General features: G+C 43.2%; 2 protein-coding genes and 1 pseudogene across 2 annotated transcripts; all 3 read left to right on the top strand.

The window, feature by feature from the left end:
• Positions 1–649: 649 nt before the first annotated feature.
• On the top strand, positions 650–3,101 carry LOC135699028 (uncharacterized; annotated as a pseudogene).
• A 3,528-nt stretch (positions 3,102–6,629) lies between these two features.
• LOC135698997 (zinc finger protein 558-like) lies at positions 6,630–9,067 on the top strand. Its single transcript, XM_065219167.1, has 3 exons — positions 6,630–6,805; positions 7,044–7,232; positions 7,318–9,067. The coding sequence occupies exons 2-3, from the start codon at positions 7,098–7,100 to the stop codon at positions 8,560–8,562; spliced, it is 1,380 nt and encodes a 459-aa protein (XP_065075239.1). The 5' UTR covers positions 6,630–6,805; positions 7,044–7,097; the 3' UTR covers positions 8,563–9,067.
• A 1,223-nt stretch (positions 9,068–10,290) lies between these two features.
• LOC135699027 (uncharacterized) lies at positions 10,291–16,827 on the top strand. Its single transcript, XM_065219211.1, has one exon. It carries the CDS (start codon positions 10,291–10,293, stop codon positions 16,825–16,827), a length of 6,537 nt encoding a protein of 2,178 aa, XP_065075283.1.
• Positions 16,828–17,497: the final 670 nt, after the last annotated feature.

Below are 17,497 nucleotides of genomic sequence, written 5' to 3'. Positions count from 1 at the left end.
AAAAACCACACAATTGAAAAGTATGTGTCAAATTCAATAGTTAAAATCCATAGCATTCCACACATAAATCTGTTAAGTATGGTAAATGAATAAAGAAATTCGAATCATAGCGGAAGCATAACGCTGTAATATCGATTTTTGAAGGTAATATTCTGCAATTAATTTGAAATCAAGTAAATACTAGTAACTTTTCTATTTAGAGCTAGGTTTTGATATGCTAGCTTTAATTCGCGTATCGAAAGACGAATTAACAAATGCGTTATTGACGAGCGAAAATATCTCTTGGACGCAGTGCGATGTCGATGAAGTATTTGGACGTTTGGTTCGTTGGCGACAACAAAACGTAAGCTGAATTAAGATAGAATGGAATAGCTTTCAAGAGATTAATTCTTATAATTTCCTATAATTTACAGGGCGACGAGATAATAGATTTAACCAAAGTGGAAATAGAAGAGTTCTGGATCGAAGAAGCAGGAGAAGAATACACCAAAACCTCCCGTGCCTGTCGCTGTTACTGCTTCAAATCCTCAAGAAATGTTCAGATTCCGTCGAAAGTTCTGCAACCGAAACCCATGAATGTCATCTCGATGATGTTCAAGTAAAATTAGGAATAGCCAACGGAAAGAAAACTGCCTCCGAGTTTTCGGTGATGGAATGCTCAAATCACCATTTCACACCATCGATTCTATCACGACTGCTGGATTCCACGATCTCCGGAAAACAAATCATAGAGAGAGGCTATCTGGGTCCATTGTCGACAGAAAGTCAGCGGGAACTGGTTTCAATCATCGCTGATTACCACTACCAGAAGGGATTACAGGCATCCGAAAGAATTCTAGACGAATACGCTACATCAATCACAGCACTCTTTAAAAGTAAATCGAAGGTAAATTTATTTATGTTATGATATTGTTGTGATGACATCCAGTTACGTCTCAGTGCGAAACCGAACTTTTTGTCAGTGCGAACCTCAACCTGAGCTGGGTTTTAAAAACAAACGATCAAACTGACGTTTGTCAGAAAACAAGCAGACCCAATCTTGATACCCGATCCAGGTTGGAACTGAATAATAAACGAATTCGCTATAAGCGGAAGTTGAAGGAGCAGCAACATTTGAGTGGCTCGAAAAAGAAAACAGACCCGATCTGTGCTCTGGATCCAGCTGCAACTGACGCGGTTTTATGGCTGGGACAAAACACAAAACCATGGGGAACAACCCTGGAAAAATGGATAGTATCGTTCCCTGCACGCAAACCGCAGCTCATGAAGCGAGAAACTTTTCAAGGATTTTCATCATTATGGAGATGAGTTTGGATACCAGTTGGTAAGTTGGTAAACTATAGGTGTACTATTGTCCGCCTTTGAAAATCGGAATGAAAAATGATCACTACTTGTGTTGTTTTGATTACCTTTTGACACGGTCAATGAATGCAACTAAAAATTTAGTATTTATGATTTATTTTTTTGTTAAAACTCAATTTACTCAAAGTAGATTTAAAATTGAGTTTAAAATTATACAACTTTGAGATGATGGCGGAAACGTACATCAGACTGAAGGCTGAAGCTAGACGGATTGGACTTGCCATCAACGCATCAAAGACAAAATATATGAAAGCAAGAGGTTCTAGGGAAGACAATGTTAGCCTCCCACCCCGAGTTCAGATTGACGGTGACGAAATCGAGGTGGTCGATGAGTTCGTGTATTTGGGCTCACTGGTGACCGCCGAAAATGATACCAGCAGAGAAATTCAAAGACGCATTATGGCAGGGAATCGTGCCTACTTTGGACTCCGGAGGACGCTCCGGTCGAATAAAATTCGCCGCTGCACGAAGTTGACTGTCTACAAGACGCTGATTAGACCGGTGGGCCTTTACGGCCACGAGACCTGGACTATGCTCGTGGAGGACCAACGCGCCCTTGGTGTTTTCGAACGGAAGGTGTTGCGTACCATTTACGGTGAGGTGCAGATGGATGACGGAACGTGGAGGAGGCGAATGAACCACGAATTGCACCAGCTGCTGGGAGAACCATCCATCGTCCACATTGCAAAAATTGGGCGACTACGGTGGGCTGGGCACGTCGTAAGAATGCCGCACGACGACCCAGTGAAAATGGTTCTAGAAAGCGACCCAACAGGAACAAAAAGAAGAGGCGCGCAGCGGGCAAGGTGGATCGACCAAGTAGAAGGTGACCTGCGGACCCTTCGCAGACTACGAGGCTGGCGAACTGTGGTCATGGATCGAGTAGAGTGGAGACGACTTCTTCGGACAGCAGAGGACAACAAGGCCTTAGCCTGATTAGTAAGGTAAGTAATGTCTAAACATGAATAAAGTGAGTAAATGATAATAACAACCAGGAAACTAGTGCTGAAAATTGAGTATATGTTATTTTATTTATGCTGGTTGTCAAGTAATCTAATTTAATCATCTAGGTTAATTAATTCATTTCATTCAACGTTTATTTTCAGATTGACGAAGATTTTCGGTTGCTGGATGTAGAAAATGGTCAAGGTTTGAAGAATTGGGAATCTGTTCTTGCAAAGATCATTCAGTACGTCCATTTTAGAATTTCTAAAATTACCAAACCTGAACCAATGTTAGATGCATATTTATTATAAAAATGAATTTAAAGTTGACTCATTTTGTTTTAGGTGAATGAATTAGTGCCATCTTTCTGCTTTTAAACAACTTCCTGAGACCAACAAAGGTAACAAAACCCTTCAAGCCATCGATCTTGTCAGCACAAGAGGATATCATCTTGTTTGCAGACACTGATGAGCAGGCTTTGGAAAAAATGATGAACTGAAGTCGACTTACACCCAATTTGGATTTTCACCCATTGCACGTCTCTTATTCCGAGGTCAAAACATAAGGTCCTTGACTGGAGTATTCGAGGTGTACTACAAAGGGGTTACGTACAAGCTTGATACAGCGGCAAGAACAATTGACGTACTCGTTAAGCTAAATACCATTTTTGGACTGGAATACTCACGAATTTCCAGACTCGTATGGAATTTTATCTACATATCTACAGCTCTGTTCAAGAGCAGTACGAATCTATCAATAAGCTGAGAAGATACTTGTCACCTGACTTAATATGATCACGTGTATGCTGCCGGTAATCGCAAGTCAGTCCCATCTGCATTTTTATCAATTTTGAGTTAGCATCATTATTCAGTTTATCGTTCTATGTTTTTTGAGATTGGAAAAAGGTGGTTTGTTCAAGAAAAATGAAAAACAATACCAAGTCAAATTGTCCCACAGCGAATAGTAATCGCAAGTCAGTCCCACATCGCATCGTGAGATTTGTCTCAATTTTGTCAGATTTTGTCCAGTTCCCCTAGGATATCTGGAACATGTCCGGATGTGGCCAATATAGTTCTTACGATACTCAGTTTGACCGCCAATGGATATGGCTTTGAATTCTCATGTGATTTGATGTATCGCTTAAAGGCCTTTGATGATTTGATTTAAAAAGGATTTAACACTTCCCCAGGGATACCCGGAATATGTCCGGGTATGGCCAACATGGTGCTTATTTTTGAATTCTCATGTGAATTGAGCTATCGCATGGTGGGTTCGGCACGTTTATGAAAAGCTCTGGTCTGTTGAAGACCCATACTCACCGGAATATGTTCCGGCCATTGCTCTGGAACCAGCGGAACAAATCCATAAACGTTCAATAACGTTCTATGGGACCATGGTATCTTTCTACTGTTCAATACTGTGCTAAACTAATGCAGCATCGTCATTGAATTGTGACTGACTTGCGGTTATTTTTCTCATTGACTTTAAATGTAATCGCAAGTCAGTCCCACTTGTACGTTTATTTTTAAATTTATTCAGCAAAATAAGTGTCAAATCAGAAACTTGTAAAAATTTTGAACGCCGTTTTCTCATTTCCAGTTTTTTACAGATGGGACTGACTTGCGATTATGAGCAGTATGATTCCTGAATGCCCTGCTAGCGTACCTTTATTTCGATCATCTATTTGACATACATAGAGTTCATAGAGTATACAAATATATTTGTACGTACGAAGGCTGTTATCAAAAGCTAGCCAATTGGTATGTTTTCAAACGTCATATTTTAAGACATGAAGATTCACCTCAGTATCCTCAACCTTCTGATCTAATTGACCAAATACAAATAGCGACTGCTGTAGTAGCCAATAATCAAAATTCACTTGAATCTACTGAAGTACTAACAAGACAACAATTTTATCCATCCTCCAAAAATTATAACTGTCGAAAATAATAGAACTGTTATTCATACTCAGATAGGCGCAATAGTTGAAGAAGAAAACAGTTATCTTGCTATTATGGATATTGCATTTCAGTTGAAATCATTTTTAAATTGTCCAAATATTTTGATCGCAATCTTGGAACAGATCACTAAGCACCAGCAATCCGATTCAATAAATAGCATTGTTACTGGAAGTAGATGGAAAGCGATTCAACAGAAATATCCTGATGTAATGCTTAAACCAATTTCATTATACGCGGACGAATTCGAAATTAATGACAGTCTCAGCTCCCACTACAAGAAACATATTGTTTGTGGAGTATATTATTTCATTCCTACAATTCCCGATGAATATAGGTCAAAACTATGCAACATTTTTTGTTGCCGCAATGATAAAAAAGTAGATTTAAATGACGTAGGGTTCAATACATTATTCGAGCATGTTGTGAAAGCATTTAAGGACATTGAACAACAACAGCTTACATTTGAAGTCAATGGGGTTAGTAAAGAAATTAAACTTGTAACAACGTTGCTTCAGGGTGATAATCTCGGTATGCACCAATTGTTACAGTTTCTATCATTTAACGCAAATTTCTATTGTTGCTTCGGGCTAACTGCTATTCCTAATTATTGCATATTAAAAAAAATATTTGCTTCTCTCAAAGCATTCAATGTGGCCAAAAGTGTTTTTAGTAAAATAGCTCCTGTTTGAAACTCTTGTAAAGTTCTAGTAAAACTTACCAAAAAAAAATATTAAATCAAACGTTTTCTTTGAGTGATATTGATGAGATAAGCGAGCTGTACAAAGTACATCACACATTATATCAGGACCTATTCGATGAACACCTTAAGCCAAAACATCATTTCGTATGCCATTACGGTTCTGTAATTAAGGCTAGTGGAAATGTAGTCAACATGATGAATTTCAGAAATGAAGCTAAACATAAAGGTTTCAAAGAATATGCACATATCATTACCTCACGAAAAAAAATATGCTTCACATTATGCATGAAGGCAGCATTACAATTTTCTAACGATCTTCATAACAAACAGTTATTCAACTGCCCTTAAAAAAAAGCTGGTGCATTTGGACCGAGATGGGAGATGACAGGTGGGCAGGAACTCACGGTCTCCCAGTGTTGGTGAGTTCTTTGCCGTTAATGTTCACGAAAAGTTCACTATTTTGCTATACAGAAAATCAAAACAAAAATTTTTATCTGCGGATTTGGACAGTTTTTGACCTGTTTCATACGACCGGAAGGTGTATGCTGGTCACAAATGCCGTGCCAAACTGATTTCCTACGCAATTAATCAATCTTTGATGTGAATTTCGCTAAGAAACACGAGGAGCATTTCTTATAGCAAAACTTGCCATAACAAAATGGACATAGTTCATTTTAGTAAACAAACTAATACTTTTTCCTCGTGTGTCACCTTTCATTCAGCTCCTAGCTCCTAGACCGTGTAGAACCCTTGATTTTTGCAGCGAGATCAATCACCAAATTTAGACAATAGCCGATGGTTGGCTCCGTGAATAGTTAACGATTCATGGTGGAGGTCTCTATAATTAGCCAAGCGACTCCGCGATATGAACCTGATCGTTTCCATATTTTCATTTGATGACTTCCTGTTATTTTCGAATCATCCCGATCCCATGTGCACACACGATCGATTATGTTTATTGCAAGTATGCTAAGCTACATATGTGAACAATCATTTCATTCATTGCGTCGTCTGCGCTCTTTGTTTATCCGGTGGAAATGCTTAGAATGCATTTCTGTCATTTTGAGTTACAAGTTTGTTTTTCATTTATGTTGCGCATCGACGCTTTTAACGGAAATTATTGCGTCTTAATCAAACTGTTTTTCAATTCGTTTGCGCATCCACCACAGCCCACTTCTCTTCTGTTGGCTTTAGATTGTATGACGGTTTAGCTTACCAAAATGGAGGCGCTTCATGATCTATTTGAAAATAGTTAGCCAAGCGCCTCCATGATTTCGACATGAGCAGTTTGTTGTTTTTGTCCGTTGCTCTTGTATTGGATTTATACTGTCATTTTACCAAAATGGAGGCTCTCTATATTTAGGCCATTCACAATGATGAGTTTATTTTTGCATATTACTATTTTCGAAACATTGTGAGAATATTGTTAAAAAAATCATAAGGAAAGTTAAGGTTTGATAATGAAACAAGCCGCAAAATGGTTAACTAAACAGCTCCTACTTTACTCACCAACCCCATTCGCCACTGTGTTCATAGTCTTTTCCAAACATTCGAAGCGTATGCAGCCATCATCGCCGTGGTGGTTTGAAGTTTCTCACGTTCCCTTATACCCACTTCACATGCTATAGAAGACTTCATTCTGTCAGTGGCCACTGCTGAGTTCGGTTTTGTGTTGTGTGTACATCCAAGCGCCCTAAAAAGAGCCAAGATCATTGTGTTGGAGAGACCCTCGGTCGTATAATTAACAATTTGATTAATTTAATTATCATTTAACTGGAAATCAATAGTTTTCCTCGATGTAAGCGAGTTGGTGGAATCGAGTCAAATGTTCCAGAAGGTAGGTTGCTGCAAAACTTTTCGATTTTGAGTAGCAAGTTTGATTGGAACCTTGGTGCTATGTGCTGTGTTGTATTCGAATCATCATTTATTATAATCGGTTGGATAATTAATCACTTTATTCATGTTATTCATGCCAAAGAAGGGAAGGGAAACTTCCATTAATAATGACTGGGCTGGTTTTGCTGGTATTCATTTTTTTTTCTTTTCTTGTCTGCTCTTTTCATGCTTTTCCACAGTTGGCGTCGAATATAATAATAATAAATTATAATTAATTGAAATTTTGATACAAAATGGAGGCGCGCTGCAGACTGTGTTTCGAAGAATGCTTGGAGATGGAACGCATATTCCCGGATAACGACGACGAAGACGATGTCGATTGTGAATCTCAGGTGGCAATAAAAATCTACAAATGTACCTCGCTTCAGGTAATAAATATCCAGATGGATGCGACTTGTAGCAGGGAAGAATTTTAAAAGGTGTAACCCATTTATTTGTTTCTCACTTTTTCAGTTGCCAGTTGATGATGATGATTTGACCTCGCAAATTTGCAAAAAATGCACGACAAAGCTGGATGAGTTCTTCCAATTTCGGGTGACATGTAGAAAAAATAACATACAGTATTGCAAGCGGAAACAGACGGAACCGTACGAGACAGTTGATAAAGTCGAAATCGAGGAAAGTAAGCTGGAAGAGCACGATAATGAGGATATCAATTTGGAAAAGTTGGATGAGACCTTGCTTCGGGCGTTGGAGGGCAAAGATGTATCAATGGATCCGTCTGCTTTCGATCACACATTTGGCAGTGAGGTGAAGCCGGAAGATTTGCTAAAGATAAGCTTGGGATTTGATGAGGAACAATCGATGTCAACGGAAGAGCCGGTCAGCTCGAGCTCAGCACGATGTAATGAATGTGGAGGGGATTTTTCCTCACCTTTCGAACTCAACCAGCATGCACAGTTTTGTCCTGCGCATCAAAAATCCGAAGAGTACAACTTGCAAATTTCACATGTTGTCGGAAGATCCGTACTAAGCTGTTACATATGCAACAAAACCTTTCCAAGCGTACAAGAACTCAAATACCACGAATCAATGCACTCCAATACCAACTCGTTGAAGTGTAACTTTTGTCTTCAAACCTTTACCTGCTCTCGTACACTCAAGTTCCACATGGATCAGCACAAAATGAAAAATACCCTACCGGACGGTCGCTTCAAATGTGACCTCTGTGATGCCACCTTCAAGCTGTACGGAAACCTGATCATCCACAGACGAAGCCACACGGGAGAACGTCCCTACGCGTGCAACATTTGCGGCCGAGCATTTTCCACGTCCAGCAATATGAAAACACACATGAACGTTGTACATTCGCAGGATCGACCGTACAAGTGTAACCATTGCCACAAAAGTTTCAACTCCGAAGTCCGGCTTCGCTCGCACGTGGAAACCCATTCATTCCCGATGGGTGGCAGCTCGAGTGAATCGGCGGGAGGCAGCGAACTGTCCAGCACGTGTAAGATTTGCAACAAAACATTCAGTCATCCATCGTATCTGACGATCCACTATCGGGTGCACACCGGCGAACGACCATACCAGTGCAAATTCTGTTCCAGTGCATTTGCCACAAGCGGAAACCTGAAGGTTCATATGAGAATCCATGCCGCACAGAAGGTGCGACCCTATAAATGCAATATGTGTACCAAGTCGTTCCTACACGCTAGCAATCTGTCGGTTCATAAGAAAACTCAGCACTATTAGATGTTGGGGATTTTATTAGATTCTAGGGGGTTTCGACAGAGTAAGAAAACTCTTTGCTTTAAGCTATTGATGTTAGCGGTCTTCGATAGATTCATTTAAGTCAAATCCTATCAGTGAAGCTATTGCTTTAATTTATTAATTTATTACTTACACTCTTTTTTTTTCCTTTACAAATATACTTTTCAATACCTTATTGTTTAAAAACTTTTATTTATATATTGTTAAAAAAAAGCAGATATTTCAAATTATATATATATCCAACACCCTAGACTAGATTAAAGAGAAACTTATTTATGTGTTTAATTGAGATAGCTGAAGTCTCCATTTCTTTACTTCCTTGTTGGTGAATGGTAGTGGATATTATGCTCAGTGTTTTCTTCCGGCCGCCACTGCAAATACCAATTAGTCGATTTTAGCATTGTAGGTGGCCCGTAATTTTATTGTAAACAAAATTGTATTACAATCAATCCAACATAAATCAAAAATAAAGCTCTTAAATACAGTATTATTCTAAAGACTTATACTTTATAGCCAGAAACCATAAAAAGTACAGGTGGTGAGCACATTTAGTATCTGAGCTGCGATGATGAATCATGATTTAAAACCAGTCCGGTGATGTTTGAACTTCGATGATTAATGGCTTTTGCCGAGGCCAGTCAAAACCTGTGGCTCATGATTGATTACACTCGCATCTTTGGGCAACAACATTTTTTCGATTATTTTTCTAACTATGATACACTACGCCAGCAAATTGTTTTTTTTTTTTAATTTAAACATTAATTATTGAATAATGAAAAATATCACACATTTTGTGTTTTATTTATTAATTAATAAGCATTCGTAATGACGATACATGTTTTAAATTACCGCTCTTTTCTCTTAACCTAAATCGACTTCATTCTGGGCGATTGTTTGCTATCGCTTTGATGTGATGATATACGCAAGTGGAAACGACATTTTCATACTAGCGTTCATACAAAAATCGTTTCGTTTCGACATCTATAATCAGGCCCAAGGCCATATTTAATTCGATTGTTTATATTTCTTTGTTTTTTATTGTTTTCATCACTGCGACCATTTTTCTGATCTATTGTGATATAGGGAAATGGCTCTAATGTTGGCCTATGGATCAAAGATTGGGCCTGTTGGCCTGCATGGCCAGCGCGCACACCTTCAACACTGTGCACCTTGTGACCAACCGACAGCATCGCGCGCGGCGCACCCCTGCGGCAATTCCGAATACTGCGGAGTGACAGGTTTGGTAATCTGTCACGGTCCGGTGAGTACAAAGAAAAACGCCAGAAACCGAGCACAAAACACAAAAACAAACGTGGAAACCTTTTCTCCCTACTTACATTACGGCTAATTACAGTTAATTTATTCTATTATACAGTGAATTTAAAGCAATCTTAGTCTAGTAAGGTCTCTATACATATTTACAATCACTGGTAACCTAGATTTATTGTTGCCGCCGCCATACACTACACATTAATCTTGTATGTTATCGGACTTATCACTAAAGAACTACACGCTAGGCTTAAACTAGATCCTGAACGCTAGAAAAGGGAAACTAAACGAAAATTATATTCTCCAAATTGGTAAAATCACCCGGATTGTGTGTTATTATTCGCGCCAGAGAATTATAATTTTGGAAATTCCCTTTCAAGTTGAACTAAATTCAACATTATATAATTTTCGTTTATCACGAATACCGATCAGTTCGCGAGCATGTCAAGTCGCGGTTCGAAGTCCGAGGGTAGCAAGAGTGCACAGCCCAAACCGGTAGAGAGTGGTGTGGTTAGTGACAGTGATATGGAGAATGGTGGTGATGGTAGTGATGATGTGGTAGTGGTGGATGAGACGGAGAAGACCGTCGATGGTCAAACCTGTAGGAGCTGTGGAGGACCTGATACCGACGAAATGGTACAATGCGATCAGTGCGATGGATGGCATCATTACGATTGTGTTGGAGTAACCGACGAAGTTGTCAACCAGAGCTGGAGTTGTACCAACTGCAAGACCGCAAAATGGATCCAGCGAACTACGACAACTTCAGGCAAACAATCAACACCGAAGGATACCAGAAAGGAGCACAAATCGAAACGTACGTCGTCCGTTAAGGAAACTACAGCGACTACGCCTATTCGTTCATCTAGTGGTAAATTTAAATCCACTCACTCCGAGCCTGCGGTACTATTCATGGGTAATCCACCAGTTCCAGAACCAAGTGGATCAAAAAAGCGGTCAGGGCCAGCGCCGTTGGTGGAACCAGATTCTGTTTCTCAACCGAATATTGGAATGGGCAAACAGAAGGAGAAGCTTTTTGTGCCGTCAGTGGAAGGACTGCCCGAAATTGAGTTGGAGAAGAAGTTTTCAGAAGTTTCGTGTTCCTCGTCGCAGAGATCCGCTCGGAATCGTGCCAAGTTGCAGCTACTGAGGCTGCAGGAAGAAAAGGAGTTCGAAGAACGGCAATCAGAGCGACGCAAAAAGCAAGAAAAGGAGGTGGCAGAACGTCGGCGGTTAGCTGAAGAAAAAGAAGCGGAACGTCGGCGGGTAGCTGAACACGAAGAAGCAGAAAAGCACAGAGAATTCCTAACCAAGAAGTATAAGATTCTGGAGGACTTGGCAAGTGAAAAGGGGTCAAGACGGAGTTCTAGTTCTATCATTTCGCGAAGTCGGGTGGAAGAATGGGTGAAAACTGCGAGTCGTACTCAGTTGAAGACAGCCGAGCCTGCACCTGATTCTAACGCTCAGGAACAGCTTCGTCAACAACAACGACAACAGCAGTTACAGCAGGAGCGGCTGCGGCAGCAAGATCAACAACAGTTGCAGAGAGAAGACAAATTCCGACAGTACCAACAGCAACAACGTCAACAACAGCTGCAACAGGAGAAACTTCTGCGGGAGCAACAGCAACAGTTGCAAAAGGAGGAAGACCGCGTCAACCAATTGTGGGAAGAGCAGTTGAAGCAGGAAAGACGTCTGCTCGACCAACAACTAGCAAATCGTAACCAATTTAGAAATCCGGTGCCTTCGAGACAGTTTCCAACACTGCAACCTACGACTGCACTGGCAAATCGTGCATCGGGTAATCCCTATCGAGATTCGATGCGCGGTCAATCAGGACACTTCAGTCCAGGAACTCTACCGCAGTCAACGCAAGTTCAACCCGAAGCAAATCATCCGAGCAGCTCAACTGTGGATCGATCAGCTTGCAATCCAGCGCGTGCTACACGACCTCTGAGATCCTCGAGGAACTCCACGGTTATGGAAGATGACTACGACCAGTTTCAACTTTCACGCTCCCAAATTGCAGCACGGCAAGCAGTTTCGAAAGATTTGCCTACATTTTCTGGCAATCCGGAAGAATGGCCGATCTTTTTGTCCATGTTCAACAGCACGACAGCTATGTGTGGATTCACGGAAGAGGAAAACTTGGTCCGACTGCAACGAAGCTTAAAGGGGAAAGCCTACGAGGCCGTCAAGTGCCGGCTAATGCATCCAGGAAACATACAAGGAGTTATGGATACGCTGAGAATGCTGTACGGTCAACCGGAAGTAATTGTGCATTCCTTGATTGCAAAGATAAGCTCGCTACCAGCGATTCGCGAAGATCGACTGGAAACATTGGTAGATTTCGCAGTGAGCGTTCAGAACTTTTGTGCTACAGTTGAGTTATGCGGTTTGGAGGACTACATGTATAACGTCACCCTGTTACACCAGCTCGTCAGCAAACTACCACCGAATATCAAGCTAAGTTGGGCTCAACACCGGAAAACGCACCTAACGGTCAACCTGGTGACCTTCAGCGAATGGGTCTACACTCTAGCGGAAGCAGCAAGTTCATTAACGTTTCCTACAATACCGCTGGAAACAAAGCCTGGGCGGAACGATATTCGTCGGAGCAAAAAGGGAGACACCTATCTTAATGCGCATTCCGAGACAACAGTTCACCACGACAAGAAATCAAATACGTTTCCAAAGGCGGAAGTAGATCCTGCACCAACACCAGCCAAGGAGGTGTGCCCAGTATGCAAAGAGAACTGCAAATCTGTGGACAAGTGCAAACGTTTTCGAGAATTCTCCAGGGAATCCAGATGGGCTGTAGTGAGGGAGTGTGGACTTTGCCGCACATGCCTTCGACAACACAAGGGAAACTGCAAGGCCAAACCATGCGGCAAGGACGGATGCGCATACAGACATCATGAACTGCTACACAATGACAACAAAGAAAAGAACACAACTCCGAGCGGAAATCAACAGTCGTCCCAACCTGAAGCTGGTAGTTCCGGACATGGTTGCAACATACATCAGACAACATCAAGCTCTGTGTTGTTTCGCTATCTCCCGGTAGTGCTTTCAGGACCTGGAAAGGAGGTACATACGTATGCCTTTTTGGACGAAGGCTCTGCACTGACGCTACTGGACCAAGAATTAGCTGACGAGCTGAAGTTAGATGGAACCTCGAGTCCACTCTGCCTTCGTTGGACCGGAGGAACTCAACGCTACGAGAAGAATTCCCGTATTGTCAAGCTTCACGTTTCTACAAGACATCACGAAGCCAAGAAGTTCCATCTGGAGGATGTGCGAACAGTGAACGAACTAAAGCTGCCACACCAAACTCTAGATTTCGATGAGCTAGTGCGTTTGTATCCGCATCTTAAAGGACTGCCTATCGAGTCATACCACGACGCTCGTCCGCGCATCCTGATAGGAATGAAGCATGCTCAGCTGGGACTGACGCTGAAGAGCCGTGAAGGAGAGTTAGGTCAACCGATTGCGATGAAGACCCGGCTGGGATGGACTGTTTGTGGAGGACTGTGTACCGGAGAGACGCCGAATATGTTCCATTACACGTTCCACGTACGCTCGTGCAACGAAGAATCCGACGAAAACCTACATCTAGCCATGAAGGAGTACTTTTCCCTTGATAGTCTCGGGGTTATAAAGCCAGCGAAGGTGCTTCTAGCGTCCGAAGATGAGCGAGCCCAGTCACTTCTACAGTCCCGTACACGTTTCAACGGCGAGCGTTACGAAACAGGCTTACTTTGGCAATACGACGACATCCGTCTGCCCGATAGTCGAGAAATGGCACTACGTCGACATCAGTCCTTGGAAAAACGAATGGCGAAGGATCAGCAGCTGGCGAAAGTACTGCAGCAAAAGATCGCCGACTACACAACGAAAGGATACGTTCGCAAGCTTTCCGACGATGAAGTTCAGCAGCAATCTACGCACACATGGTTTCTGCCCATATTCCCAGTCACAAATCCAAACAAACCTGGAAAAGTGAGGATAGTGTGGGACGTTGCAGCAAAAGCTCACGGAAAGTCCCTGAATTCTGCTCTATTCAAAGGACCGGATCTACTCTCGTCTCTTCTCGCGATTCTGCTTCGATTTCGCCTGCATCCTGTTGCAGTAACTGGAGACATCCGTGAAATGTTTCATCAGGTGCTGATTCGCGAAGAAGATCAACAATACCAGTGCTTCTTTTGGACGGATGAAGAAGGCAATCTCGTTGTGTACGCAATGAAAGTCATGACGTTTGGGGCGTGCTGTTCTCCGAGTAGCGCGCAGTACGTGAAGAACATTAACGCGGAGCGCTTCAAAAGTAACTACCCAGCTGCATACGAAGCCATCACGAAGTCACACTATGTCGATGACATGTTGATCAGCGTTGCATCCGAGAAAGAAGCGATTCAGACTGCGAAGGACGTCAGACACGTTCACGCACAAGGCGGGTTCGAGATCCGGAACTGGATCAGCAATTCCAGACGGGTAACATTGGCGCTGCAAGAAGAAAACACGAAGGAGAAAAGTCTTGATCTTTCATCAGAGTTATCTACGGAGAAGGTCTTGGGCATGTGGTGGAATACAACAACCGACAGCTTCACATACAAGGTTGGTTGGAATCGCTACGACGGAGCTTTGCTGAAAGGTGGAAGACGACCCACTAAGCGAGAAGTTCTACGAGTCCTCATGACTATATTTGATCCGCTTGGACTGATAGCGCACTTCCTAGCTTACCTGAAGGTCCTGTTACAAGACATCTGGCGATCCGGTATTAGTTGGGACGAGGAAATAGACAGCGACGCGTTCGCGAGTTGGCTAACCTGGCTGAAAGTCTTGCCAAAAGTCGAGAACGTACAGATCGCTCGCTGCTACTGTTCCAGTTACCCATTCACCGAAGCCGATGAGGTACAGCTACACACCTTCGTTGATGCCGGAAAGAATGCTATGGCAGCCGTTTCGTTTCTTCGCTTCGTCAGGGACGGGAAAATCCACTGCTCCCTCGTAACCTCGAAGGCCAGAGTTGCACCGTTGAAGCTCACTTCGATTCCTCGACTAGAGTTGCAAGCAGCTGTAATAGACACACGGCTCGCTCGTACGGTCATCGAAACGCTTTCCATGCGGATTACGGAAAAATTCTACTGGTCGGATTCACAGGACGTTCTGTGCTGGATCAACTCTGACCATCGACGATACAGTCAGTTTGTCGGATTCAGAGTCACCGAGATTCTGGAAGTTACAGAAGCGCATGAATGGCGATACGTACCAAGCAGACTAAACGTAGCGGATGATGCTACAAAGTGGAACGTGCATCCTGATCTATCTATCGCCAGCAGGTGGTTTAACGGACCTGACTTTCTCTGGTCAACCGAAGACAAGTGGCCGCAATCTGCAATCCGGAACGAATCAACAGATGCCGAGCTCATAGCAAGTCTTTCAACCCACTACACTCTTCCAGAACCGATCGTCTGCGCTGCGGACTACTCCAGCTGGGAACGAATGAGAAGCATAGTCGCACAGGTACAACGGTTCACAGCAAACTGCCGTCTCAAACAACAGAAGCTGCCAACTAAAACGGGATCGCTCGCCGCAAGTGAATTGGGCACAGCTGAAACGTATCTGATCCGCATGGCACAGCAAGACGGCTATCCTGAGGAACTTTCTATCCTACGGAATACGCCGCAAATCGAGGGAGATCTGCCAGTGCCGCTTCCGAAATCCAGTTCGCTCTACAAGCTGACACCGTGGCTAGACGAACGTGGTATATTACGAATGAGAACACGTATCGCAGCATGCCAGTACGCCACTGAAGACGCGAAGAAACCCATCATCCTACCTCGAAAGCACCACATCACTACCTTAATAATATCCCACTACCACAATAGATACCACCACCAAAATCACGAAACAGTGATAAACGAACTGCGGCAGAAATATCAAATCGGCCGCTTACGCTCGTGCTTCAAACAAGTACGCAGAGATTGCCAGAGATGTAAGAACGATGGTGCTGCACCGAATCCTCCATTCATGGCCGACCTACCTCCTGGTCGCCTAGCAGCATTCTCTCGTCCGTTCACGCACACCGGAGTCGATTACTTTGGACCAATTGAGGTCGTCGTCGGCAGAAGGGTCGAGAAACGCTGGGGAATGCTGGCCACCTGTTTGACCGTCCGGGCGATACACATTGAAGTAGTCCACTCACTGACCACTAGCTCATGCATCATGGCAATCCGGAATTTCATCGCTCGGCGTGGCCGACCTCGTAAGTTCTACAGCGACCGAGGAACCAACTTTGTCGGAGCGGAGCGTGAAATGAAGAAGCTTGAAGAAGTGATCGACCACGATGAGATCATGAAGGAGTTCACCAGTACCGAGATTGAGTGGGTGTTCAATCCTCCGCTGGCACCACACATGGGCGGAAGTTGGGAGCGGCTAATACGAACCGTGAAAAGTAACCTTATGGCCGTCTGCACAACAAGAAAACCGTCCGACGAAGTGCTTCGAAACACTCTCACCGAAATCGAGAGCGTGGTAAACTCCAGACCACTAACACACGTGCCGGAAGATGACGATTCTGCCCCAGCTCTCACCCCGAACCACTTCCTGCTCGGTTCATCCAACGGAACGAAACCATTAGTCACGAGTAACGACTGTCGTTTCGCCTTGAAGCAGAACTGGTGCACCTCTCAGATTCTGGCCAATTTGTTCTGGAAGCGGTGGGTCACCGACTATCTCCCAGAAATCACCCGCCGGTCGAAATGGTTCCAGTCTACGAAGCCTATCGCTACTGGGGATGTAGTGATCATCGTCGACCCTAAGATGCCCCGGAGTTGTTGGCCAAAAGGGAGGGTCATCAACACAACCGCCAGTCGAGATGGCCAGGTCCGGTCCGTGACCGTAAAGACAGCCTCCGGAGTCTACGAACGCCCAGCAGCTAAAATAGCAGTGTTAGATGTTAAGCGCGTCGAGCCGTAAGCCAACCGGAAGTTGGCGTACCCTGGAGGGAGTGTTGGCCTGCATGGCCAGCGCGCACACCTTCAACACTGTGCACCTTGTGACCAACCGACAGCATCGCGCGCGGCGCACCCCTGCGGCAATTCCGAATACTGCGGAGTGACAGGTTTGGTAATCTGTCACGGTCCGGTGAGTACAAAGAAAAACGCCAGAAACCGAGCACAAAACACAAAAACAAACGTGGAAACCTTTTCTCCCTACTTACATTACGGCTAATTACAGTTAATTTATTCTATTATACAGTGAATTTAAAGCAATCTTAGTCTAGTAAGGTCTCTATACATATTTACAATCACTGGTAACCTAAATTTATTGTTGCCGCCGCCATACACTACACATTAATCTTGTATGTTATCGGACTTATCACTAAAGAACTACACGCTAGGCTTAAACTAGATCCTGAACGCTAGAAAAGGGAAACTAAACGAAAATTATATTCTCCAAATTGGTAAAATCACCCGGATTGTGTGTTATTATTCGCGCCAGAGAATTATAATTTTGGAAATTCCCTTTCAAGTTGAACTAAATTCAACAGGGCCCATTGCTATTCTGCTAATTATCAATTTTATCAAGATGAACACGTCATTGGGACGGTACTAATGGATATTTTTGGACGCTATTGAAAATTTAG

This window comes from Ochlerotatus camptorhynchus, unplaced genomic scaffold, assembly GCF_037179485.1.
Source record: "Ochlerotatus camptorhynchus isolate MF236.1 unplaced genomic scaffold, CSIRO-AGI_Acam_v1.1 ptg000101l, whole genome shotgun sequence".
Classification (NCBI taxonomy): Eukaryota; Metazoa; Arthropoda; class Insecta; order Diptera; family Culicidae; genus Ochlerotatus; species Ochlerotatus camptorhynchus.
The sequence above is the reverse complement of the archived record's forward strand: the minus strand, read 5'-3'. Positions and strand labels throughout refer to the sequence as shown.